The sequence below is a fragment of the Archocentrus centrarchus genome, chromosome 16 (assembly GCF_007364275.1).
Source record: "Archocentrus centrarchus isolate MPI-CPG fArcCen1 chromosome 16, fArcCen1, whole genome shotgun sequence".
Taxonomy (NCBI): Eukaryota; Metazoa; Chordata; class Actinopteri; order Cichliformes; family Cichlidae; genus Archocentrus; species Archocentrus centrarchus.
In genome coordinates this window covers 22,384,047-22,408,780 of record NC_044361.1, presented here as the reverse complement: position 1 = coordinate 22,408,780, position 24,734 = coordinate 22,384,047, and the positions used below count along the sequence as shown (strand labels likewise).

The 24,734-nt window shown below is 40.8% G+C and overlaps 3 protein-coding genes across 4 annotated transcripts; 1 reads left to right on the top strand and 2 right to left on the bottom strand.

Moving 5' to 3' along the window:
* The first annotated feature begins 9,520 nt into the window (after window positions 1–9,520).
* LOC115794534 (hairy/enhancer-of-split related with YRPW motif protein 1-like) lies at window positions 9,521–11,619 on the top strand. The gene is made up of 5 exons (XM_030750094.1): window positions 9,521–9,689; window positions 9,889–9,961; window positions 10,054–10,137; window positions 10,232–10,313; window positions 10,424–11,619. The coding sequence occupies exons 1-5, from the start codon at window positions 9,604–9,606 to the stop codon at window positions 11,035–11,037; spliced, it is 939 nt and encodes a 312-aa protein (XP_030605954.1). The 5' UTR covers window positions 9,521–9,603; the 3' UTR covers window positions 11,038–11,619.
* A 1,985-nt stretch (window positions 11,620–13,604) lies between these two features.
* Window positions 13,605–17,638, bottom strand: stmn2a (stathmin 2a). The gene is made up of 5 exons (XM_030750332.1): window positions 17,503–17,638; window positions 15,740–15,835; window positions 15,400–15,572; window positions 15,063–15,254; window positions 13,605–14,979 (listed from the first exon to the last, which is right to left on the bottom strand). The coding sequence occupies exons 1-5, from the start codon at window positions 17,519–17,521 to the stop codon at window positions 14,920–14,922; spliced, it is 540 nt and encodes a 179-aa protein (XP_030606192.1). The 5' UTR covers window positions 17,522–17,638; the 3' UTR covers window positions 13,605–14,919.
* A 773-nt stretch (window positions 17,639–18,411) lies between these two features.
* upp1 (uridine phosphorylase 1) lies at window positions 18,412–24,527 on the bottom strand. Of its 2 annotated transcripts, none has more exons than XM_030750917.1 (8): window positions 24,373–24,527; window positions 24,007–24,048; window positions 23,519–23,630; window positions 23,253–23,411; window positions 23,004–23,118; window positions 19,728–19,937; window positions 19,480–19,626; window positions 18,412–19,370 (listed from the first exon to the last, which is right to left on the bottom strand). In XM_030750917.1, the coding sequence occupies exons 2-8, from the start codon at window positions 24,042–24,044 to the stop codon at window positions 19,219–19,221; spliced, it is 933 nt and encodes a 310-aa protein (XP_030606777.1). In that variant the 5' UTR covers window positions 24,045–24,048; window positions 24,373–24,527; the 3' UTR covers window positions 18,412–19,218. The 2 variants fall into 2 exon arrangements, with proteins under 2 accessions (XP_030606777.1, XP_030606776.1); XM_030750916.1 differs by having other exon boundaries at window positions 24,322–24,456.
* Between the last annotated feature and the right edge of the window lie 207 nt (window positions 24,528–24,734).

The window sequence follows — 24,734 nt, the reverse complement described above, 5'->3', positions numbered from 1 at the left end:
TGTTCACTGAAGCCTCATCAGAAATGGTCTCGGTGGCTGTCAAGAAGCCATTCTTAAGGAAAGGAAACAGGAAGAAAAGACTGATGTATGCCAAATTACACCAGAACTGGACTGAAAATCAGTGGTAACAGGTTTTATCATGGTTTGGGTCTGCATTTCAGCCAGTGGTGTTGGAGATCTTATCAAAACTGATGGAATTATGAACACAGAAAAGTACTGTCAAATTTGGATCCACCATGCAGTACTTTCTGGAAACCATCTGATTTGGCAGCAGTTTCATTTTTCAGCATGACAACAATCCCAAATACACTGCCAATGCAGTAAAAGCACTCCACATCCACAGAAGAACTTTGAATGTCCTTCAAGAAGCCTGGAGAACTATTCCTGAAGATTATTTCAAGAAATTACAAGAAAGCTTGACTGAGAGAGTTCAGAAGAATGAAGGTGGTCGTACAAAATATTGACTTTCAATCTCGTTAGAATTGTACAGACTCTGTTTTTGCCTTATACATTGTATTTCCATGCATGTTTGCTCATGTTTCACTAAATCATTGCACATATTTCCACATTATCCCAGCAAAATGTAAAGAAATTAGACTGTATTTACTGTGTGAATAAGACATGGTAAAAAAAAAGACCAGATATGTCCAGTGGCCTGTGTGTTGAGGTAGCATAAAAAAATGCACAATGCAAAAAAAAAAAAAAACTAAACTAATCCCAGTACAACCAATACAATACAGGCTCTGTGTTTCAGTCTTAATAGATGTGTATTTATTTACTTATTGAGACTGGGCTGATCTAAGAGCTCCAAAGTGCTGCTGACAAGTGTCTCAACATGATCAAAGTGGGAAAGAGTAAGACAGAGACCGGAGATGCTCAAAGCAAAACGGATTCGGATGAGGTGAGTGCCGCATCGATGTGGATTCATTCTCTCATCAGTGCCCCCCATCATTAAATTGCTTCACAAGTCTTAAAAGGCATTGCAATAGTTTTTGGGGACAAAGGGGCGTGTTGTGAAATAATGTAAAACTGATTTGTCACTGTCTGCAAGGTATGAAATGGTTGCTAAAAAATAAATAAATAAAATAAAAACCCTGAAGAATCTTGTGAGGTTTTGTAGTGGAATAAAACATCTATCTGGCAGTATTTGACTTTACGATGACATTTAGCACAGTATGAGAACAATTTAATTTCATCATAACTGAAAATAGTTAAAAACAAAAATACCAAAACTCCTGTGGTTATATAATAAAGTAGGGCTGAATTGAATGTGGGTGCAAAATGGAAACAAAACCTCTCTGCAGTGAAATCATAGGAAAAAGATTTTGCCTGTTAGGTGTTACTATGACACCGGGTTCTGCATGCTATTGTAATTTTGTCTGTGGCTGATTAATATGAAACCAGCAACGCTGAAATCAAAGCATGACATAGATAGATAGAAAAACTGTAATGAGACTCCTACATGGCTGCAATATTGGATTTCATGGTCTGTAAGCATTACTTTGTTATTAACTTCAGTGACAGCCAGTAATAATGTGATACATCACGTAATGTTCACCGTTCCAGTATGTGCCATCACCTGGGGTTTCTCTGCGTACATACAGGTGCCATCCAGCAGGCACAGTGGCCATCTAATGAACATGAACTCTCGCTGGCATCCACAGAGAAGACCCTTCCTTCTGGTTTTCATCAACACTTCAGTCCCCATTGATGGGAGAACAGTGACCATGAACAAAAGCTGTATATACTGTACAAACACGGCTCTGAGCGGCAGCACACTGACTCATTCTTCGGTGTGTGTGAGAACGGAGGGGGACCCCTTTCAGCTCCTTTGTGTTGGTGTCTGTCAACAGTGTAGTTGGAGGCAGAGCCCATTGTGGCGGCCAGTGTTTCGTATTGACACAGGGCCTCGTTCAGCTTGTTCCCAGGGTCCAACCTGAGGACTCATGAATAATGGAGAGAGGATCCTCAGGGCCAAGGAGGAGCTTGCAAGTCTGACTGGGCTGGTTTAAAACCCAAACTACAACTTTATATATGTCAGCAGGTAAAACTAGGGTCACAGCTGATCATGTTGAGTACTGTGAGGATGCAGCAGAGTAGTGACACATTAGGCAGACACAAAATATCACATCTATTTCCACATCAAGGAAGACTTTTTACATCTCCTTCTTGGCTGTGTTCGTTTTATTGTATTCCCTTCTTTTAAGCCTAAATTGCCTTTTCTGTAAGCTTTTGCCTGAGGTAGGGGCTAATTTTCCCTTAAACAGAAATCAATGAAAGACTTCGTCCATGAATCCAAACCTTTGAGTCACTGGATTTAAGGAAACATTTTTCTTCAGCTGTAGGTGTCAAATTCCTGTCAAATGCCTTAAGAATACAACAAATTCATAACTATTCCTAAATAAAGAAATAATTTCATTCAAAAAGATTTTTGCATTTTGTTTTCATTTTATTTCCTTTTTTTTTTTAATGAAAATGTAAAACAACTGATGATATGCGACACCTTTGGCACCAACAGCGGGCATCAGTTTAGGTCAGGTTCCCAGCAGGACCAAACCATCTGCTGAAAGGCTCACACGACCTGAGCGACGTGCCCTCTCCTCTTTGCCTTTTTACACGGCTGCTAGGGGAACCAGAGGCTGGTTGCCGACTGTTCTGCACAGCCAGGATGAAGAGTGTGTGTGTGTCTGCATGTGTGTGAGTTTGTGTGTGTGTGGCAGGGGTCAGTGAGGTGCCTCTCGCTTGTGTGCTTTGAGCTTTTTCATGCTTCCTGCTTTGATCTTCTCTCTCATCTCTTCATCCCACACGCTCCCTGCGCCTCAGGCCTCTGGTTTGCACACCGACAGCGGAGCTGGAGAGGAATGGGAGGGGGACGTGGGGCTGCCTCTCACACAGACGCTACTTGTTCTGTCAATACAGGGAGAGGTGCAGGGAGAGCTGCCCATGGGGCACAGCCACCGGGTGCAGAGTACAGTGGGTTGGAGGGGTCACCAGGAGCTAAAGTGATGCATACTGTACAGTTCTCTGCTCCTCTTTTATGCTCTCTTAGATCATCCAACAGTGGGTTGGAATTCTTGTGTGAAAAACAACTGCCACAGAGCTTAGAGGATGGCCTCCTGACCCCTTACAACATGGGAAAGTGCACCCCTCAGCTGGTAGTTATATAAAGTCTACAGAGTCATGAGAATAACTGGCTTGAGGCCACTTATGTCTTTCTGCATCTCACATTGAACAGTTGAGATTGTTGCAATTTAATCAATGTGGCAAAAGTTGGGGCACTTAGAAGATGGTCATCATGTGAATACATGTGTCCCCTGCAAACCTCCATAATGCTCATGTAACCCCTCCTGTACACACTCACACATACAGATGCACAGTCCATGCCCCCACCCCCACCCCCACCCCACACCCCTCCTACCATTGCAAGACTGGGAAACACAGATGCAACAGCACAGAGCAAGACCCCTAATTGAAGATTAATTGTAAGTGGGGTGGGGGGGGCACTTACCTTTATTTAGACATGTGGTAAGTGTTAGGCAGTGGCAAGCAACTCAACCATCTCAGCAGATGACTGCACTTAATATTTCATGACTAACTCTGAGAGGAGGGGGCATATTCAGGGAGTTTACCATCCATCTCTTCAGCCCCCCAAAAAACTCCCCCCCAAACAAAACACTGGTTTCGAGATGATGACAGGAATTATTAATAATCTGTTACATCTCTTTAATAAATTGTGCTCTCTATGTTTTCGTGTCAGTTCAATGATCGTTAACACATTTAAAGAATAGACCAAGAAACAACAGACACATTCAGTGTAATTGCCATTTTCATCAAATCATGCTAAAAACAAAAGTGGAGAAAATGAAGGTCAATAATTAAAGGATTTTTTTGTGTTGCCTAATGAATAAATGAATAATGCTTACATAATCACTGGGCAATTAGAACTTGGAAATCAATAAAAAAAATAATAATAATTAAGAATGGACAGAAACAAAATAAATGTTTGTGAATTATAGAGCAAAATTACACAGAAAGCAAAATAATATTGGCTGTAACAGTCGGACCTGCTTGTTTCCTGAGGCATGCTTGTGTGAGTGGAGAGAGAAAGAATAAGAGGTGCTGTTCTAACAGGCTTTCTGCAGATCACTGGCAGTTTGACTGCAGTGGAGAGTAATGGGGCTGGCAGGGCGGAATCAATTACTGGCCACAACAGATTTTCCCACAGGTCAGAGCTTGGGAAAGCAGTACTTTACTGCAGAGCAGACAGCTGGCACAGAGCATCCACTGGGAAAGGAGCCGGCTCTCGAAAAAAAAGACGACTTTTTTTTCCCCCCTTTTCGATAAACTTGTGACACACCATAAAATGTTTCTTTTCAATTTCTCTATTATGTCTAAAATTTTTGGTGGTTATACCCATTGCTAATCAGATTTTATTTGGAATTGCACTGGGAAGGGAAAATAAATCTGCATGTGAGTGACAAAAAAAATAAAAAATACTTTGGAAGAGGTTGTTTGAGGTAATGTAAAGAGTCACTCATAACATGATAGCTGACCTTCAGAGAGAGACCTGCTCTGAAACACTGATTTCCCACGGTAATGACCAAACATGTCTTGTGCACACACACGCACACATGCACACAAAGACACAGAAATAGAGACTCTACAGCTTGACTTGACTAATAATTCATATGGCTGGTGTCAGTGAGGTTTGCTTGTGATGTAAACCAGGAGATACATTTCAATTAGAGCCCCCAAAGTCCTCCACATTAAGACACACACACACACACACACACACACACACACACACACAGACCATTGATATGCAAACAATGTTTTTCCTGTGGCAGCACAATGTGTGGCCTTAAAAGTAGCTTGCTCCGTGGTCCTCCTTTCTCTGTGAGGACATCACGTGCCGTCTCCTGTTGCGCTTATTTGGGAACCAGTCTTGTGATCTGCCTTCCCCCCATTGTGAACTTGCATAAGTTAACTGGTAATTTGAAGCATTCTGATAAACCTTACGAACAATATAATTGTGAGGGGCCTTTGTACAGGAGTGTGCAGCATTGTGGAAAAAAAGGGTGAAAGAAATTTTATTATTCAGGAATGACTCAGATCATCTTTTTTTTTTTTCCAACCAGCTCATAAGGTCATCCATATTGAGTTCAAAGTATTGTCTAATTCTTTCCTAAATGCTGTCCATGCCCTGTAATTGACTCCAAGCACTGTAATTGGCAGCTGGTGCCAAAATCCTGTTGTCAGTACTATGACCTGAGGCCTGCGGAGATGTCCTCATAAAAAAAAAAAAAAAAGCGAACAAACTTTGCTAAACAAAGAAAGGGGGAAGTCAACACATCCTCCTTGGCTTTACCTATCCAAAAAGCAAAAAGCAGAGTGGATGCCAACAAAGACAGGAAAGTAAAGAATGAGAAGGCGGGTGTATTACGGTTAAGCAATGGGAATGGGTCTCAAGCCTGCCCAATATAGCGCCTGGGTGCTGACTAGAAAGAGAAGGGACAGACAGGAAACTGTGGCCCATAGGATAACATTGTTGCATGAAAGCTGTCTGGGAGACATTTCCCTCGGTCAGACAACCTGTTTAGGACCAGCATGGGTGGCATTTGCTTTGCCTTACATAATAATGTCACATCACGTGTAAATAGGCAGCAAAACTCACACCTTTTTGCAAGCCTTACCCAAACACGGATGAGGAAATTATCTCACATACACAAACGTCTCCCACCCCATCCACACACACAAATCCAAAATTCACTGCAGCAGTCGCTGAATGACAGGTATAAGATGTCAGGATGGTGTGCACACAGGATGCAGGCACGGCTGTGAGCGTCGCTGCTGCCGACAGCCCCAACGGTTGACATAGTAAATCAATCCTGATGGGAGGGTGGGTAGGATGAAGGCAGGAGGGGCAGTAGGTGGGGGTGGAGGGTCCAATGGGACTGAGCCGGCCTCCGTCAGACACACTCAGCCACTCAGCCAGCCAGAGAGACGGCCGACGGGTGGGAGAACACTCGCCGGGAAGCGCTCACACGGAGATTGAGTTACCACGGAATTAGATCAGGGTTGTGGGAAACAGCACCTCCTAAACACACTTGCACACTCTCAGTCGCACACACATAAACACATGCAAACACACCAGCACACACTCAGGCCGTGCTCTTGCACACAAAGAGTCACCAAGGGAAACCTGAGGGAAGATTGAGGAAGGCAGCTGGGCACACGCCAGTTTCAAACAAATGCTTTCTTATACCTTTTAGCTTCCTGGCACTGGTTTGAGAGTGCTTTCTTGAAATTGGTGCTGAGTTACGCCCACGGTCAATGGGCAGACTGGTAAGCTGTTGGAGTTATTAAATGTAAAGATGGTAGTCAAACACAAATGAGCCAAAACCAAACACACTCAAATAGAACAGGACATTCACATCCAGCATCACCAAACGTGGACCGGGAAAGGCAGGGAGATGTTGTGATACCACAGGTGAAAAGTCAAGGTTTTTAAAAGACGAAGCGCAATTATGTTTAATGGGCCACAGGAATGTCAGAACTAATGTGAATGACCTTGACGGTCAGGTGTGAGTAGAGTGGTTTGTGTCGGCATAATGACCCTATTTCCATAATAGTATCATAAACAGTACAAAGAGTGAGCATAAATACATTCAGACTGACATTTAGCAGAGTCATGGAAAGGCCATGAAGGCACAGTTCATGGATCTGTATTTGATTCTTGCATGAGAAATTATGTCCAAAAAGGGAGCAGGCAGGCCTTGAGTATTTTTCAGCACTGGATTAAACACATGTTAGGATCTATAAATCCACCAAGTGGGAGTATGGGAATGTGGAAATGCATGAAATGGTTGAAGGTAGGCATGACAAGGAGAGGAGATGGGATAGGGTGGGGGGTCTGTGTATGTATCTGTGCGTCAGGGATAGCGTGAAGGCTCATCCGTGCTCACTGCATCAACAGAATGACTGAAGCTTGCACATTGTATCTGTCACCACTGAAGCCCCTCTGACATTCTGGGACCAGCGTGTTAGCCTCCAGTTGCTCCCTAGAATCAAGCTCTCACCCGCACTTGTCTGGCTCCCATCGTACAAAGTTAACAACTGACCTGATGGACAGAGTAGAGAAACAGCTGTTTCTCTACAAGGTAGTGGAATTAAAGAGAGCAGGGCCTTGCACCCCCACTGATAGCCTTAACAGACATGTCAGACCAGGAACTATATCCCAACTTCAAGTCATTCTTTGTGGTTAATTGTGTATTTTTCAAATGCCTGGTTAGATGATGGTGCTGGATCTTTGCATTTTAATAAATAAATACTAATACTCTATTACAAAGAGAAAATGATTGCAGATGTAGCAATTAAATGTACTTATAATATGACCATAAAAGTACCCTTTGTTCAACTGGATCACAGCCTACCATATATCATATGCAGAAAAGTTTTATCTGTGGGGTAACCAGTAATTTTATTTGTTAGACAAATGATATATAAGCATCATATTTCCTACTTTGTGGAGCATAAAATAGCACAAAATTGAAATACTCAATTATGTACTGTTACCTAAAAATTGCACCATCATGTAGCACTTGAGTAAATGTACAAATGTTACATTCTATTCATGTTTTCATAGATATAGCCTATACAGCACAATGGTGGAGAAGTATTGAGATCCTTAAATGAAAGTAGCAAAGCCAAAATGCAAAAATAAAATAAGTCCTACACTGAAAAACTTACTTAACTATGTATTATTACATAAAGTATCATGAGTAAACAGTAGTATTTTGCAGAAAAATATTAATTGTGAATGTTTTAGTGTAATATACAATGTATATGGATTGATAGTCCTCCTTCATTACTGTCTACACTGCAATAATCAAAGAGCCTTAAATCTGTGAAGTATGTATAGAGTTGTGCTTATTTTAACTACTAACTTTAACCACATATTGTTGGGTAGATTAAATAAAGCGATGCATCATATTATGTGAGATCAACATGGTACTGCCCTGCAGGAAACATTAAAAAGTCAACATCTAAGGCAAACATCCCTATTTTCAGCTCTGTTTCTATGCATTTCACAGTTAACCCAAGAAGGGTTTTATTAGTTTAAATATCATATATTTGTACACCAAAAAGAATAATTCAAATTTAAAATCATGAAAGGATAGGAGATACTGTTTTGGGTTTCATGGGACACAAAAGAATCAAACCAATGTGAGAACTAACTAATATCTAAAACTGTTACAGAAATTGTAAAACATCAAATAAAGTGCAGATGCCTAAAATATGTCCTGAGGTACAATACTAACATCCCACATGTGTAAATATACATACTGGTTACAAATTAAAGTAAAAGTCATCATTTCTTAGTGGGCCACAGTTTGTTGCTAGAACAGCATCAGTGCAGCTTGGCACAACTTCTCCAAGTCCTCGAACTCCACTGGGAAGATGAATATCATTTTCCCAGCAGAAGATCCTGTGGCTTGTGAGGGTCATCGTATATGATTTGCATAGTTTTCATACTCATCAAGCCTTTGCATCCTATGAATGAAGGCATTGCTTTTCTGGAGGCGACCAATCCAATCAAGACAGAACTGCTTCATCATACAATTAAAGCAGTCACTTAGAACAACTTTTATGCACCCTTCCCTCCAAAGACAGAAACCATGGCAAACCATGGAAGCAAAGCAACACAGCCACCAGATCCCAGACCCCATAAAAAAAAATCTGCCTAAAGGAATCAGTTACACAGTAGCACAAAAACTGAAAGCTCCTGTGTTTCATAGTTTGCCCCCTGACCCACGTGCATTAGTAGGGTCATCCTGTCATACTCCTGCATACCACCCTTGCGCCCCTCATGTTTCATCTTTTATGCCTGAAGTAGCTTTGCATGTTGTTATAGTTTGTATAGCTACATGTAGCTCAAGCTTATGAAAACATTTGTGATTCTCTTTCACACTACACCACAGAGAGAAGAATGTTCAACCAGCGGGTGAATGACTCCATGGGAAGGTCTGCCTGTGTTTGCAGAAGGTGGAGAGGATGGAGTTTCCTAGGAGCTCTGCGGAGCCTCCTGGCTGATCAGTAGCATCATGGAACCACATAGATGAGCACAGTCAGCTAATAGACCATCCGTCCTCCACAATGCCAGAGACAAATCTGGGCTCTGGTCACTCATGAAGTGGGGCATCACTGAGAAAACTGGGACCTGGGATTTTCCAGTCTGAGCTCACAAAACCTCACAGATCTGGATTAAAATGTCACAGTTACTTGAATCCGTTACTTATATATATATTTCAAATATGATTTTCATCAGACTACCTTCATTAGGATGATGATCTGTGAGCCCTTAGACTTGTTCATTGATATTTTTAAGGCGCCTGTCAATCAAGCGTCAGCTCGATTCCAACTGGCTCAAGTATTGCAGAGCCCCGCCCACTTCATTCCGGGCACCCCGCCCTCTTCTCCGCCGTGTCAAAATAATCACAGCAGCTGCAGATCAGACCGTTTTAAGCTGTGGCGCAGACCTCGTGCTGTCTGTGCGCCTCTGGAGCTTTCCCAGGAAGGAGAGACTGAAGGCTTGAAGGCAAAATGAAGCGAAGCCACAATTACAGCTCATCGGACAGCGACCTGGACGACAACGTTGAGGTGGAGAAGGACAGTGGGGATGAAAATGGGTACGTTAACATTCCTTTAATAAAAGAAAATTAAACTATATGATCAGTTTTAAGTAAGAATAGTTTTTGCTTGATTGCCTGCAGCTATTCATTTTATGTACATTTTAATGTATTGCTTTGCCTTCGTTTTTTTGTTGTTTTTATTTTTTTTAAAAAACTGATTAAAATAAAAAGATAAAATGATTGTTTTATCTTTCAGTCAACTTGACTCCCACGGGTCGATGTCACCCTCCACAACCACACAAGTCCAAGCCAGAAAAAGGCGCAGAGGGGTATGTAAACTGCGTTTCCTGCTCTTGTTTAATACAGTCCAAAGTTTATCATCTGAATGACTGAATCAATGTTAAAATATTTTTTCACACAGATTATTGAGAAACGGAGACGTGACCGGATCAATAACAGTTTGTCAGAGCTGAGAAGGCTGGTGCCAAGTGCTTTTGAGAAACAGGTACATAATTCTTAATCTTATTTGGTACACACAATTTTCTTGATAAACAATATATAAGCTAACAGAAAGTGATACTATTTCAATGTCTTTACAGGGATCAGCTAAACTGGAGAAAGCAGAAATACTCCAAATGACAGTGGACCATTTGAAGATGCTTCATGCTTCTGGTGGGAAAGGTAGCAGAGCTTTTCTTTGGCATTGGATCATTGATAAATAAATCCATGTTTCAGCTTCCTTATTAATAAATATGAGATATCCTTTAAACATATTTCTTCCTTCCCTGCAGGTTACTTTGAGGCTCATGCTCTTGCTAAGGATTACCGCAGCCTGGGCTTCAGGGAGTGCCTGGCAGAGACCGCTCGCTACCTGAGCGTCGTAGAGGGTCGGGACAGTACAGACTCCCTCCGTGTGCGTTTAGTGTCCCACCTCAGCAACTATGCCTCTCAGAGGGAGGTGCACACTGGACTGGAACACTTAGCCTGGGGCTCTGCCTTTGGGGCTGCCCCTGTCCATCTCCCCCACCCTCTCCTTGTACAGCACCCCCAGGGCAGGACACCTGCATCCAGAACCACCAGCAGCCAGCCCCCTTCCTCCTCCTCTTCTTCCTCATCATCTTCCTCCTCCTCCTCCGCTGAGACATCTGGGACATCCAGACTCGGTGTTATGCCCCCCACAGAGTCCCTCAGGGTTCCTTCCAATGGCTCACTACCTCTCAGTCTTCCCATACCAACAACTAAGCTTTCTCCACCACTGGTCTCATCTTTGTCCTCGCTTTCAGCCTTCCCTCTCTCCTTTAGTGCTTTCCCTCTCCTTTCCCCGACGGCCGTCAGCACCGTGAGTCCCTCCTCCACACTGTCAAAACCTTACAGGCCATGGGGTATGGAGATCGGGGCCTTCTGAAGCCAATCACTAGACTGAAGGCAACAGCTGAGCTGTGCCCACCATCACATACAGACTGCTTTAACTGTTTTATAGCAAGAAAATACAGAGGAACAAAACTGATTTCATTTTATTAAGCATAAGGAATAAGTTGGAGAGGTTGCTGGAGGATGTAATTTCCTCTGTCATTTACTTTTAACAAGAAAAAAAAGATTTTTATGTTATTGATTAAAAACAAAAACTAATTTAGCTAGCGTGCACTGCCTCCAGGTTGAGGATTGTTGTAATGGTATGATATATGAGCCATGGATTGATTTACAGTAAGCACAAATTTAGAAGTAAGTTTTTATAGGCCATATACTGAAACATCAAAATATCTACAACTGGCATAACATAGATTAACTTAATTATGTCAGCTTTTTTTTTATGATTTTAGAACTACAGTGACAATAAATATGCATATTATGTGCACCATTGTTGGGAAACTAACTTTTTGAGGTTTGGAAACTTGGATTCTTGTATCTATTTGTAATATTTTTGTACCAATAAATTGATTCTAAATATATAAAACATGGTTATAAATCAGTGTATATTTCTGTTGCATTTGCTTCTTTCATTCCTGTTTGATTTTTTTTAATTACATGCATCATGTTGCTGTTTTTTTTACATTCATGTAGCCAAGTCCTACATAGAAGCAGACAAACACCTTTACTTGTAAAGCCCACATTCCTATAATGACATATAATCTGCAGGTGCATTTCTGTTGCAGTCTCATAGAACTCAATCATGAGCTAATGAGGTCCTGGCTATTGACTGAAAGGCAATTCCTTTACTGTGTGCCAGGTAAGTAACCAAATTCGACAGCATTGTTGCCCTTATGAATACACAGGAAATCATTAAGAGCCAGAGGAAATCCTTTACAATGTTGCCCTGACCTCACCAGCTCGGGTTGGTCTGGAACGGAGACAATAGTGTGAACAGTGTGAGATTAGAGGAAAGAGGTTGAAAAGTAACAACACTCAGGCAGCTGGACCAATAAATCACTGCTCAGCATTTGAGGTGCTGTCTTTTAGAGACGCGGCTTTTAAGGGGTTCATTGTTTTAATGGCTCAGTTTTATGCATGTGTGAAGCACACTGGGCATTCAGGTGATGCATCTGTTGTCTGTCTTTTGTTCCCCTAGGGCCTTAAATCACATGCTGTAAATAATAAATTAGATTATGAAAACTAAAATGTCTACAAAGCAGATTAGACTATGGATTTTGAGGAATTTCAGATTCTAATCCAGTCAGTATTAGTGTTAAAATTTTTGTATATATTTCCGTTTGGCCCACTTTGGAGGAGTGTGGGGTTCACGCTGTTAATGTCCAAAATAAATCTGACACTGCCACCTACTGGTGGAAAAGTGTCATTACAATTTGAAGAACTGAACCTGGTGAAATTTGGGGCCTCAGGTGTGCCATGGGGGAACTTTGCTGGGGTGAGTTGGACCCACTATTCCCCTTACAGGGAAGGGTCACTGCAGTTTGATACAAAATGTGATGAAATATTTCACTCCTGAGAGGAAATAGTGGCCCCATCCATAATGCACTCTGGCTCACTGAATAATTAGATGAGTATAAAAATGATGTGAATCATATGCTGTCCAAAAAAATCAGTGCAATGGTGGTGAAAAGCCTTTACTAGGACACTGGGTCTCAGTTTCTTAGATATGGAATAAGCTTATTCTCAGACAAGCTTTAGCTGTCAGACAGTTGGCCTCATGTGACTCTAGAATACTTTGATGTACAGAGGAGCTGAGGGTCAAATCAATGACTGCATGGTGCTATAGCTGCAAAACAAGCTGAAATCATTGCCCCGCCACCACCATGCTGACAGCTGGTATCTTCTGATATGCTGTGTTTGGTTTTCTCCAAATGTGGTGCTGTGTCATAGTCCTGGGTCTGTTACTCAGCATTTTGAGCTGTTCCTTTGCTCCTGTGTTTCCCTGGCTGGTCATTTCAGTTTGTATGTTTCTCTGATTTTAGGTTTTCAGTTGTTATGGTTTTCCAGTCACTCCTTTGGACTTTGTGTTTTGCTGGATTTCCTACAATGGTCAATAGAAGACTCGTCTTCAGTTCACGTTTGCCTGTATCAACATGTCTCTGCTTTTACAGAGGTGCTCACACCTGCTCATGATCAGTTAATCAAGGGCATTTGATTAGCAGCACCTGGCTGCTACTTACCTCTTAATTCCTATGGAAACAATCAGGGAGTTCTTAGTTTTGCCACACATTGTTTTGCATTTTGGCTTTTTTTTTGTTAAATAATGACATGGTGTAATATAATGTGTTGTTATTCATCTGAGGCTGTATTTACCTCTTTTCAAGATCTCCTGGGGGTCAGATAACATATATATATATATATATATATATATATATATATATATTTCCTGAGACATAAAAACCTTGAAACCTCGAAAGAGGCTGTACTTTATTTTTCATATGACTGTAGTCCAGGACTAGGTTTAGTCCAGATGTTAAAAATCAATTCAAATCAGACTGGAACAAACATTAAAAAAAGTAAGCTACAGGAGGAGTAATTCTCAGGATGTGTAGATAACTGGTTCTTTTATTTGGCAGTTTACAGAAAAGTTTTAGATGGTGCATGCCATGTTCACAGAACCCCAAACTTTTATTCAGCAAAGCTTTCACAGAGAAATATATGAAGGGAGAAAAACGAGAAGCAGAAGATGCAGGCAGATATCAGTGGGACTGTATATTAAAAAGAGACTAGTTTAGTGTGCTGAATGTAAAGCATCCTGCATCCATTCTCTATCTAACCCCCTAAATAAGAGAAGATGCTGATGATGCCTCAAGTTAAATCTGCATTCACACACACCCACACAGACATACATTATGTTCACACTATCAATATCAAGATGGGAGCAACAGCACATTCTACTGTCCAAGACACTATCCATGATACCAGTATGGTGTCATAACATTCACAACTTCATAAGATTTATCCCCAGTACCATGTTCTTAACAGAGCTATTCATTTGGGTAAAGATGGATTTGTCGAAAAATGGCGTTGTCAGGGTAAGTGGTAATCTGCAAGTGTATAAACAGTTGCTTCCACTGGGCATAGACATTCTTAATAACAATAAAGCACCTATCAAGCTCATTTCAGAGGAAGTGGACTTTTATGTATCTGTGGGGTTTAGATTATTGTTAAGTTCCAAGTGTGCATGTTGAGAATGAGTAGGTGCGTGTGAGAGGGATACAGATGAGATACGTTGATATCTTGCCGAGTCTGTAATCTGGAAACACCAACCATCATTCTTCACAAAAGACACAGAAACATCATTATCAGGACATCATTGGGAAACAATGCAAATACCTGTCTACAGCCAACTCACACCACTGAGGGCTTCCACAAGAAAATGATGGTAGTCAAACTTCAAGAATTAAACATTAATCAAAGACAAAGAAAATGATAGATAGATAGATAGATAGATAGATAGATAGATAGATAGATAGATAGATAGATAGATAGATAGATAGATAGATAGATAGATAGATAGATAGATAGATAGATAGATAGATAGATAGATAGATAGATAGATAGATAGAAAAAAGTACTGACAAAATAAAAGCCAAGAAAAGCCATATTCTTTCATTTACTTTTAAATCAACAAATCCATTCAATTCTCAAGATGAGTGTTATTCATGTTTGTATCCACTGATAATACTGATAATAGTGACTACTGGTGGCGTGGTGTGTTGTGATATAGTGGTGAGGTTCTTGAACCTCTCAGCCTCCAGGGTTGAGTGTCTGTTACGAAGAGGGTGAAGGCTCTACTGTGGAAGGGGACAGGACTGGGTGGATGGATGGATCAAGGAAGTCTGGACTTGTGTGAGGCTCATGCTGTCAGCTCGTCCCTCAGCTCTTTGTTTCTGCGCACCACAGCTCCGTGTCTCTCCTGGAAACATCACAACAGCACAATGAAAATGATTACTCACCAGGACATTGGCCAGCGCCTTTGATGCTGAGCTGACGACTCACCTTCTCTTGTAGACGCTCCATCATGGCTGCCAGATGGGCGTCACGGTTCTCCTTGATCTGCTCCATCTTCATCTGGAGCTTCTCCTCAGCCATCTTGCTGAAATTACTGTTCTCTTCCATGGCCTTTAGCAACACATCCCTCTCGTGTACTCGCTTTTCTGCCAAAGCCCTCAGCACCTGGGCCTCTTGGTACTAAATATACAAAAGTATTCATATTGAATTATTTATGGATCCATAGTGTAGTGGGAATTATTCTTTTTCCCTAGTTTAATGTCTACTTTATTTTTTTAAAACATTTTGAACAACTAAAGCCTTTTGAAACAGGTGTAATACTCACCTTCCTCCGATCTTCAGCTGCCTCTAGCTTCTTCTCAATGTCCTCCAAGGAGATATCCCTCTTTGGGGGTGAGGGAAGGTTGTGGGCCACATCTGACACTGGAGACAAAGGCTTGAGAATCACCTCAAAGGCCTGTCCCGAGGCCCGCTTGTTTATAGGTTTCACCTCCATGTCTGTAAATAATACAATTATAACGCTAATGGCAGAAAAATCAATATATAATTTTGTATCAGTCCAATGACATATACTTTTTTTTTCTATGATCTTTATTAGAGAAAACATCCACGTGGAACAAATTTGTTTAATCTAAAAGAAAATCCATATTTGAGCTGATTTATACCTTCAAACTCGCACACAAGCTTGTTGCGTGGCTCTGGGTAGAAGCAGGAGCAGATAAGGGAGAGGACAGACAACTCCTTCATCTTCTCTTTGTATGCTGCAGGAACATGAAAACCATAAAACAACAAACATTGTCACAAATGAATACATATAGTTGAGATTTCTAATTTGACTACTTGTTAAGAAAAGGAAAATGCACAACAAACCAGTTAATGATGCCTTAATGATCCCTTTAAAAGTATGAAATGTATCTAAGTGCCACACCGCTTAATAATTCATTGGGTGAATGTATTCTGTAAGCCTTATCAAACTAATAGCATACCAAGCATTACTTTTATTGAAGTTAAAATAAGAGCTTAAATTAAGGAAATGAAACAGCTGTTTCAAATATTCCTTTGCAAACTTTTAAATTATTCAGTTCCCTCATGATAATAAGAAGCACCTCTTCTGTGATGCACCTAGGTCATTGTGATTCATAGTCATAAAATACAGCTGATTAATGGCCCAAACTTTCTTTTTTTTAATTAACTTTCACCAAATCTTCAGACTATTTTTAACCTTTACTGTCAATTCTGTTACTTTTTTGTGCTCTTTCCATATTTGACAAAGTGCCCAAAGAGGACTACAGATTGTGAGTGCTGCTAAGCCTTCTGCTGCAAAGGCCAGCCTGTGAAGCAACCCCTTGCTGCAGGGCTGGCCTGCCTCCCACCCTGCCATACACCTGTCTAGTCCACTACACATCTATAATACCACACACAGCACAATGAGGGCAGTCGGAACAATATAGTTTATGAAATATATAAGCAGCCAGAATAATTGGCTTCTTATATTAAGTTTTTTGTAAAATATGTAGACAAAAACAAACAAACCCCTGCTAGATGTCTGGCCTACTACAATAGCTGCCCATCAGAAGAGATGACTAGTGTAGGATGTAATCTAGTTCTGAATATCAGTGTGCTAACTATGCCTATGTTTTTGGAAAATATACCAATAATACATTTTTCCAAAATGAACTGCAGCGTTTCTGCCACAGCTGGCGCATCCTTGGCACGGAATAGGTAAGGAAAGCTAAAGACACGAAAAAGGTGCAATCTCATAAATGAACCGATGAAACAATCATCTTCAGAAGACGTTTCAGTGACCAAAAAACGCAAAATAATAATAATTATAGTAATGTGCACCTTTCATTATCGCCACGGAATGGAAAAGTCAAACAGATGAAGCCCCCATTGCTTTGGTGTCGGCTAAATGATCGGCAACCCAGCATCTTGGGTGGGGTCCGTCTGCATTATGCTGCATGTTGGGGCCGCTGTAGCGTGAACCCCAGGTGCAGCATTATAAGGTAAATAAATCTCTCTCGGGCAATCCGTATTGTTTAATTGCCCACTGTTACAACACATATTTTACACAAGAATTAATATGTTCACATAGGTAGGATAATATAGGAGATATTTCAGTAACCTAACGACAGAGGATGCTCGGCGTGAGCCCACATTCGTGTCATCAATAGAGTCCTGTGATGAGACAATAATCAGTAGAAATATATCAGACGATAATTTAATGCAATTTAGTTCTAATAATGGAAAAGAGTGGGTTTTTTTTTATTAATTTATTTATTTTGTGGAGCCTTAACAGATAGACGACCACCAGCCGGTAGGCTACACCGGGCCGACACAGACCTTCCGCAAAAATCATGCACCTGAACATCCATCCATCCATCCATGCTGTTTTAATCCATTTGAACCCGTCCACACTAATGCTTACCGGTTGCTGTTTTGGCCATGGCTAATGTATTTCTCCGCAGAGGATGCTGTAGAGCTGTTCTGGTGAGCGGTGATGCTGTTTAAGGCACTGAGTCAGCGAATAGACCGAGTAAGGATCGGATAGCAGACAGGAGGTGGGCACGCACGGGAGCGCGCAAACAGACCCACCTCTGACGTGCCGCGCGGTTTTCAGCATGCAATACAGGCTATATACTGACACGCCACGGAATAACAAATGTGTTATTTAGACTCAAGGCTGAATAACATGGTCTACTTGAGAATGATCCAGGTTAATAATGCAAAAATATAGGCCTGCTGTCCAATGTACCCAAATTACCAAAGAAAGAAAAAAATCCTTCTGTGAAGAGGATTTATCATCCTGGCAATAACACACATTTCCACAACCTGCTGATATATTGATATATGCTGCATGATATAGTGCAGTAGGACGTTACAGGAGTATTAACAGGAGTTACTAATTAGTAAAGGTTAGACAAAAAGTCTTAATTAGGCCTAAAGTGATTAGTAACACCTGCATTTACATGCTATTTCATGTAAAAGTGATGGCAGTGGAAAATATCTATTAAACTTTTTCAGTTAGCCATATATAAAGAATATAGGCATGTAGGAAGGCATGAGCGGATGTAGGCTGCTATGCCTGTTGATCAAAAATATAAGCAATGACATTCGCCATCACTCAGTGTTGTTTTATCTTAACCTTTAATGTGTCATTTATCATCAGTATTAGACAAAAGAGGGAATGAGTGTACTACAGTTATTTCTCTGATCAAAGTAGCCAAAATAACTTCAGTCTCAGCAGATCTTTGTGGAAACTGTACCCAGTGACACCAGCTGAACTTCTTAAAACCACTGGAGTTTATCCTTATTAAAAGCGAGGTTCCCATAAAGCTATTTTTAAGTGACAAATTAAATGTAGGAATCTTTTTCTTTTATTTATAATTTATCATCCAAAATGATTAAACAGTACATATCACACTAAGGAACACCATTTAGTCATTTCTTTGGCTTGTTTATTTGTCAGGATGATAGTCACCACTTCGCCAGACTTCTTCGGAGGTGCAAACATTGGCAGATCACAAATGACAAACTTTACATTTCATTCATGCCACGGTGGTTATTGCATAAAGAATTATTCTAGTCACATGTAAAATTTCAGACTGCATATGGCTTTCCTTTTTATTTATAGCACAAATCAGAAATCTTTTTCAAATGGAGTGTTTACATTCTGACGGACATTATGAGCAAATATACAAAGTCTTTAGTAAAAAAATTGAATAATAATAATAATAATAATAATAATACATCTCCAACAAATCAAAATTTCTATAATGGCTGTAAAGGTGTTTCTGTTATAGCACCATTGTAAACTTAGACTTACTAAAACTTATTTTCAGGTTCAAGATTTATGGAGCAGAAACTTTGCATGTCCAGTAAAACAAAGCGAACCTTAAATTAAATAAGTATTACATGTGTATTTAACTAAGATGGAGTGCTACATTAATAATTCTCTGTCAAAGTGTACTTAAGTTAAATAGAAAAGAAAACAAATGTGTAGCAGTGCCTGTTGTTATATCATGTGTATCAACTAAATCAGTGTCAAAGCATAAAGAGGAGGCATCATTTAAGTCTTGTGGAGATATGTAAAGGTATGTATGGCTGCTAGGAATGATACCAAGAATCTACTGCATGCTTGCATTTAGCTACGTTGCGCTTTGGCTTTCAACTGCTTCTTAATGTAGTAGCCGACCAGTATCTGAGGACGCTGCTGGTAACTGTGAAGGACATCGTGAGGGCTGTGCAGCTGATCTCCCTTCAGCCGATCCAGCAACGTTACACAAACCACAGCCGCTTTTCACAAAGAGAAATAAAAAGTTAGAATCCAGTGTGATTTTAGGACAACATGCTCCTTTCAGACCCTGAAAATCAGGACTACGATGCCGTTATTGAATTTTCTTACCTCGTACACCACTCAGTTTGCACATAGCAGCAAACACTGATGATTCCATCTCTATATTATACACGCCTGCTTCCTGAGCTTTATTGAGGTAGTCTTGCTTATCTTTCTCAGTGTAGGAGCAGAAGGCACCATCCAAACGGGCTTGCCCTGTGTATGTGATCAAATAGAGAACACAGAAAGACTGTTAAAGACTGTAGATGTTGGCAAACAGCTGACTCGCTAACACGTCAGTGTATCAGAACTCAAACCTTCATAGAAATCCAGTGTACACATGGTGTTGCCTATAACTGTATTAAACTGCTTTAGCTCCTTGCTGCACTGCAGCAGCTCCTCAGCCAGGCTTTGGTCCAGATCAGTATTGCGCACCACAGTCTTGCCAAGGATCACCTGCTCAAACTTGGGCTGAAAGGTGGCATCCACAGACTGCTTGGTGACAACAACAGTGCCAGGCTCAAGTCCTGAAAGCCAAAAAAGAAGTGAGATCATCCAGTTTTAGACTGAAAGTACTGCTCTGTTTAAAAGGCATTTTTCATGTAAACTGAACCATTGTGATTGATTAATAAAACTTTACTAAGTTCAAAAGATTTTTGGACCTCTTATTCTAAAGTACTTCGTAGAGCATATACAGTGGGAAAATAAGTATTTGATATGCTGCCAATTTTGCAAGTTTTCCTACCTACAAAGAATGGAGAGGTCTGTCATTTTTATTGTACGTACACTTATGATTTTTAAATAATTAATTTGCATTTTATTGCATGAAATAAGTATTTGTCACCCACCAACCAGCAAGAATTCTGGCTCTCACAGACCTGTTACCTTTTCTTTAAGAAGCACTCCTATTCTGCACTGATTACTTGTATTAATTGCACCAGTTTGAACTGGTTACCTTTATAAAAGACACCTGTCCACCATGCCCAAGACCAAAGAGCTGTCTAAGGACACCAGGGACAAAATTGTAGACCTGTACATGGCTGGGATGGGGTACAGGACAATAGGCAAGCAGCTTGGTGAGAAGGCAATAACTGTTGGCACAATTATTAGAAAATGGAAGAAACACAAGATGAATGTCAGTCTTCCTTGGACTGGGGCTCCATGCAAGATTTCACCTCGTTTGGTAAGCATGATTCTGAGAAAGATCAGGAATCAGCCCAGACCTGGTCTGACCTGAAGAAAGATCTGTATAGAAGAGCAGGCCAAAATCCCTGTTGCAGTGTGTGCAAACTTGGTCAAGAACTACAGGAAACAGCTGACCTCTGTAATTTCAAACAAATGTTTCTGTACCAAATATTAAGTTCCGTTTTTCTTTTGTATCAAATACTTATATCATGCAATAAAATGCAAATTATTTAAAAATCATACAATGTGATTTTCTGGACTTTTTTTTTAGATTCTGTCTCTCACAGTTGAAGTGTACCTACAATAAAAATGACAGACCTCTCCATTCTTTGTATGTGGGAAAACACAGGACAACACCCTCGGGGCGCCTGGGTGGCTTAGTGGTTCGCATCCCGGCCCATCGCCGGTTTGCCCGCGTGTCTTCCCCTGTCTCTTTCCCCCATTTCCTGTCTCTCTACTGTCTACAAAAGCTGCTGTGGCCAAAAACGCAAAAAAAAAAAAAAAAAAACACAGGACAACACGCAAACCTTCCTGTCAGTGTTTGCGTAAGGCCAAGGTTTCAAAAACAGCCTTCATAGGGAAGAAAGCCAAAAAGATCAGCTGCTCTCCCTTTAAGGAAGGAAGGAAGGAAGGAAGAGAATCAGTAAGAAACAATTATGGAAACTTTTTAATTCTGTAGTTTTATTTTTTAAGGGTCTTTGGGCTGTTGCTTGGGATAAAAAAAATAGAAAAAGTGTCCTTTTCAACAAAACAAAGGACTCTGTTATCATCTATTGTGTCATCACGCATTCCATCTACTGGAAAGTACATGTGACACAATCACAGGAACATTAGTATATTAACAGAATTTCCCTTACTTTTCCCACTAGTTGTAATACCTGATCTCTCTCTCGGCCCTTCTACTTTCTGCCTCCACTGCACTCAATAAAATATGGTCAGACCTTGATCTATGTTAAAATTTAACTAATAACACAGTAACCTTTGTCTTACTTTTGCCTGTATTGAGAAATATAATCATTAACCTAATGACCATCTTGCTATAGGATCATTCCCCCTGCAATGTCAGTGACTTCTCACGCCACTCCAATCTTTAAACTAAGCCTTCATTCTAATGTCAAATATACTCTGATAAAATGTTGTGACTGCATCTTGCACAGTTTTTATAACATTGGTGGTAAAGGGCAGTCATGGTAGGGCCCTAGTACCACCTCCAAATTGAAGACCAAGTTTCATATAATGGGGGATGTCAAAAACAGGCTGTGAAGTGACCATCCCAAAGACAATGTCACCACAAGGAGACCATTTCCTCACCCTGTCAGCACTTAGGAACCATAGGCAGTCTTCAAGGTTTGCAGGACAACATGGCTGACAACCCAGACAATCTGGAACAGACTGCATACAGCCAATCTCTGTCTCATAAGGCTGCCAGGTGGCTTGCCATGACTGCCCTTTACCATCAGGCCAGTTTGCACTGGTGTCAGTAACGTGCACTGGAATCTGAACATGTGCACCGACAAGATAACAGCTTTTGGTGGAGGCAGCGTGATGCTGTAGGACGGCATCTCCCTCACTGGAAAACAAGGCTTGTCATCACTGGAGGCAATCTGAATGCAGAGAGCTATCGAGATGAGATTCTGCAACCAGTGGCATTCCCATATCTCCAAAGTCTAGGACCGAACTCTGATGACAACACCCATGCCTGACTGTTGTGGCTGTGTATGGTTCTTCCACATGTTACTGAGGCCCTGGTTGGTAAATGAATAAGCTTTCAAATTGCCAGTATGTCTTATCACTTCAGATTTCAATCATCTAGTCCAGTAAATGACACCAAACAAGAGTCAATAGCTGAATAAGCTGTTTGGCGTTGGCAGAGACGATTTGGCAAGTTTTTATGGCCACAAACCCCATACTCAACTCTGCTGCTCAACCCTCAAATGCATCTTCCTTACAAATGTGGCACCATTTAAGGGAAATAAACAGGCTTTCCAGTGGTATGAGATTAATTGTCAAGACGCATTGTTACAACAAAGGAAAAAATTGACCAAACACAAATTTCCTTGCCTTTTGTGCCAAGTTAATTACTTCATATAAGGAGTTAGAAATGCTTTCACCTTATAAGTCTTATATGTTTGTTTGTGTATGTGTGTGTCTGTAGCATCAGGGCAAATGTCCTCCTGGACACACCTACTACAGCAGGAACTACTAGTTTTGAGAACATTTGCAGTGTTTATATTTTATATAGGTCCGGTATGGCATCTAATTAGCATCATGGCAACTGATCCTATCACAAGCCAGCCTATAGTATTGATTTATAAATTAATGCTGAACAGTACACAGTTCCAAAGTGTCCCTTTCCCTGTTCTTGATATGGCAGTAACAAACAAAAACAAACAAACAAATACACTTACCTATTCCACCTGATGTCCCAATCCTTATAATTGTAACATCTGTGCACTTTGCATGATAGAGGAGCTTTATTAGCTCATGCAACATTATGGCAATAGACGGGATGCCCATGCCGTGCTGCAAAAACAAGCAAGACACAATTTTTAAATGAAGTTTGGGAGGTTGTCTTGTATTCAAGTAAATATACAAATACATTTTTAGAACAATCCTATGAAAAACAAAGTTATATATAGAATAGTGTTTTTACATACACTGACAGAGAGGACAGGGCCAACTTTGTACATGGCGTAACGGTCCGTTCCAGCACAGATATTCGGATACTCCAAATTGGGGTCTTCCATATCAAGCTCAGCAGCCATGTACTCAATGAATGCTTTCATTCTCCAGGGACTCCCACCCACACAAACAAACTACAATAAACCGCAGACACACACAAATAAGGACAGACAAAGACAGGCTCAAAGCTTTTTAAATAAAGATGAATATGGCATGTTATATTTCCAAAGACGATCATTACTTTGACATCACCAAACATCTCTTGTAGGTTATGAGTTCCAGTTCCTAGACTGAAGTGGTAGAGGATGTCTTCTTCTAGTGCATCAAGGTGTGGGTTGTGCATATGAACAGGGCTTTAAGAGGGGGGGAAAAGGACAGATATGAAAAGTTCAGTTTTAACCTCATGATCAGGCTGAATTGCTCCATTGTTTATAACACTGAATCACATAGTAAAAAAAATCACATAGTAATAATTGTGTATGTTGGGTGGCTCACAGGATAGTATTCCAAATGTGTAGTTCTGTAAAAATCATCGCGATCGGTGATCGTTAATAATAATATAACCGCCAGGACTTTCAGGAAAAAGATCAATGGCCATATATCCTGTCCGACCCCAGCTTCCTCATTCCAAGATGAGCTGGCACAAGACGTGCGGCAAGCGGTTTTGCCGAGTAGTACCTGCGTTTTTAAACAAATATGTTCGAAATTATGTTAACTGGAACTTCTCACCTGCTCCACGGCGCGCTTCGCTCGTCCTTCGTGTCCATTTTCCTGCGAACCAAATTTTTCAGTGAGCAGAATGAAACAACCGCATACCAACACCTAACTGCTAACTGAGAAAGCTCAGGCTCACACTTTGCCTAGGATTCCTCTCTCACATCCCCCAGGTCTCAAATTCGCACAATTAAGGCTTATTAATTAAAATTAACTGTCACCATGGATAATTAATGACAAAAAATGCACACTCGGCACGTTATTAAGCAATAGTAGCAAAAAAGCAAAGCAAAGCAAAGCAAAGCAAAAAGTGTTGAGCCTCATCTTTACCTTAAAGATCAGCCAAGGAGATACTCGAAGCCAAAACAATAGTAAAATCACCTGATACAGATGCTTGCTCTTTGAGCGATTTCTCTTCCGCTTCTCTTTCCACTATGAAGATTTGACGTTTACGCTAAAAGCCGGCCCAACTGGCGTGACATCACATGAGTCACAGCCGTCCCAACGAGTCTCCTCACCCACTCATGTTGTTGACTACTAGCCTCCGATCACGTACAGAGGTCAATAAAGTGCCACAGATGTGCAGTCACTGCGGCGCTATGAAAGGACTTCCGCAGGGAAACCGCAGATGTGAAAAACTGCATTTTCCCCAGAATTTGTTGTTGCGTGGGTGAGTTTAACCAAATGAAAAAGGCTGAAAAAGGATTAAATTCATTGAGTAGAGGATTAAAAAACAAAACAAA

What these genes read in the sequence shown, in the direction of transcription:
- LOC115794534 (XM_030750094.1), top strand. Translation starts at nt 9,604, where the DNA reads ATGAAGCGAAGCCACAATTACAGCTCATCGGACAGCGACCTGGACGAC. An exon ending in GACAGTGGGGATGAAAATGG is followed by an intron (nt 9,690 to 9,888) that starts GTACGTTAACAT and finishes TTTATCTTTCAG; the next exon opens with TCAACTTGACTCCCACGGGT. An exon ending in CCAGAAAAAGGCGCAGAGGG is followed by an intron (nt 9,962 to 10,053) that starts GTATGTAAACTG and finishes TTTTTCACACAG; the next exon opens with ATTATTGAGAAACGGAGACG.
- stmn2a (XM_030750332.1), bottom strand. An exon ending in GCTTGTGTGCGAGTTTGAAG is followed by an intron (nt 15,573 to 15,739) that starts GTATAAATCAGC and finishes TATTATTTACAG; the next exon opens with ACATGGAGGTGAAACCTATA. An exon ending in CAGCTGAAGATCGGAGGAAG is followed by an intron (nt 15,255 to 15,399) that starts GTGAGTATTACA and finishes TTGTATATTTAG; the next exon opens with TACCAAGAGGCCCAGGTGCT.
- upp1 (XM_030750917.1), bottom strand. Translation starts at nt 24,044, where the DNA reads ATGGACACGAAGGACGAGCGAAGCGCGCCGTGGAGCAG. An exon ending in CGAAGCGCGCCGTGGAGCAG is followed by an intron (nt 23,631 to 24,006) that starts GTGAGAAGTTCC and finishes CCCCTCTTAAAG; the next exon opens with CCCTGTTCATATGCACAACC. An exon ending in TACACTGGATTTCTATGAAG is followed by an intron (nt 19,627 to 19,727) that starts GTTTGAGTTCTG and finishes TCACATACACAG; the next exon opens with GGCAAGCCCGTTTGGATGGT.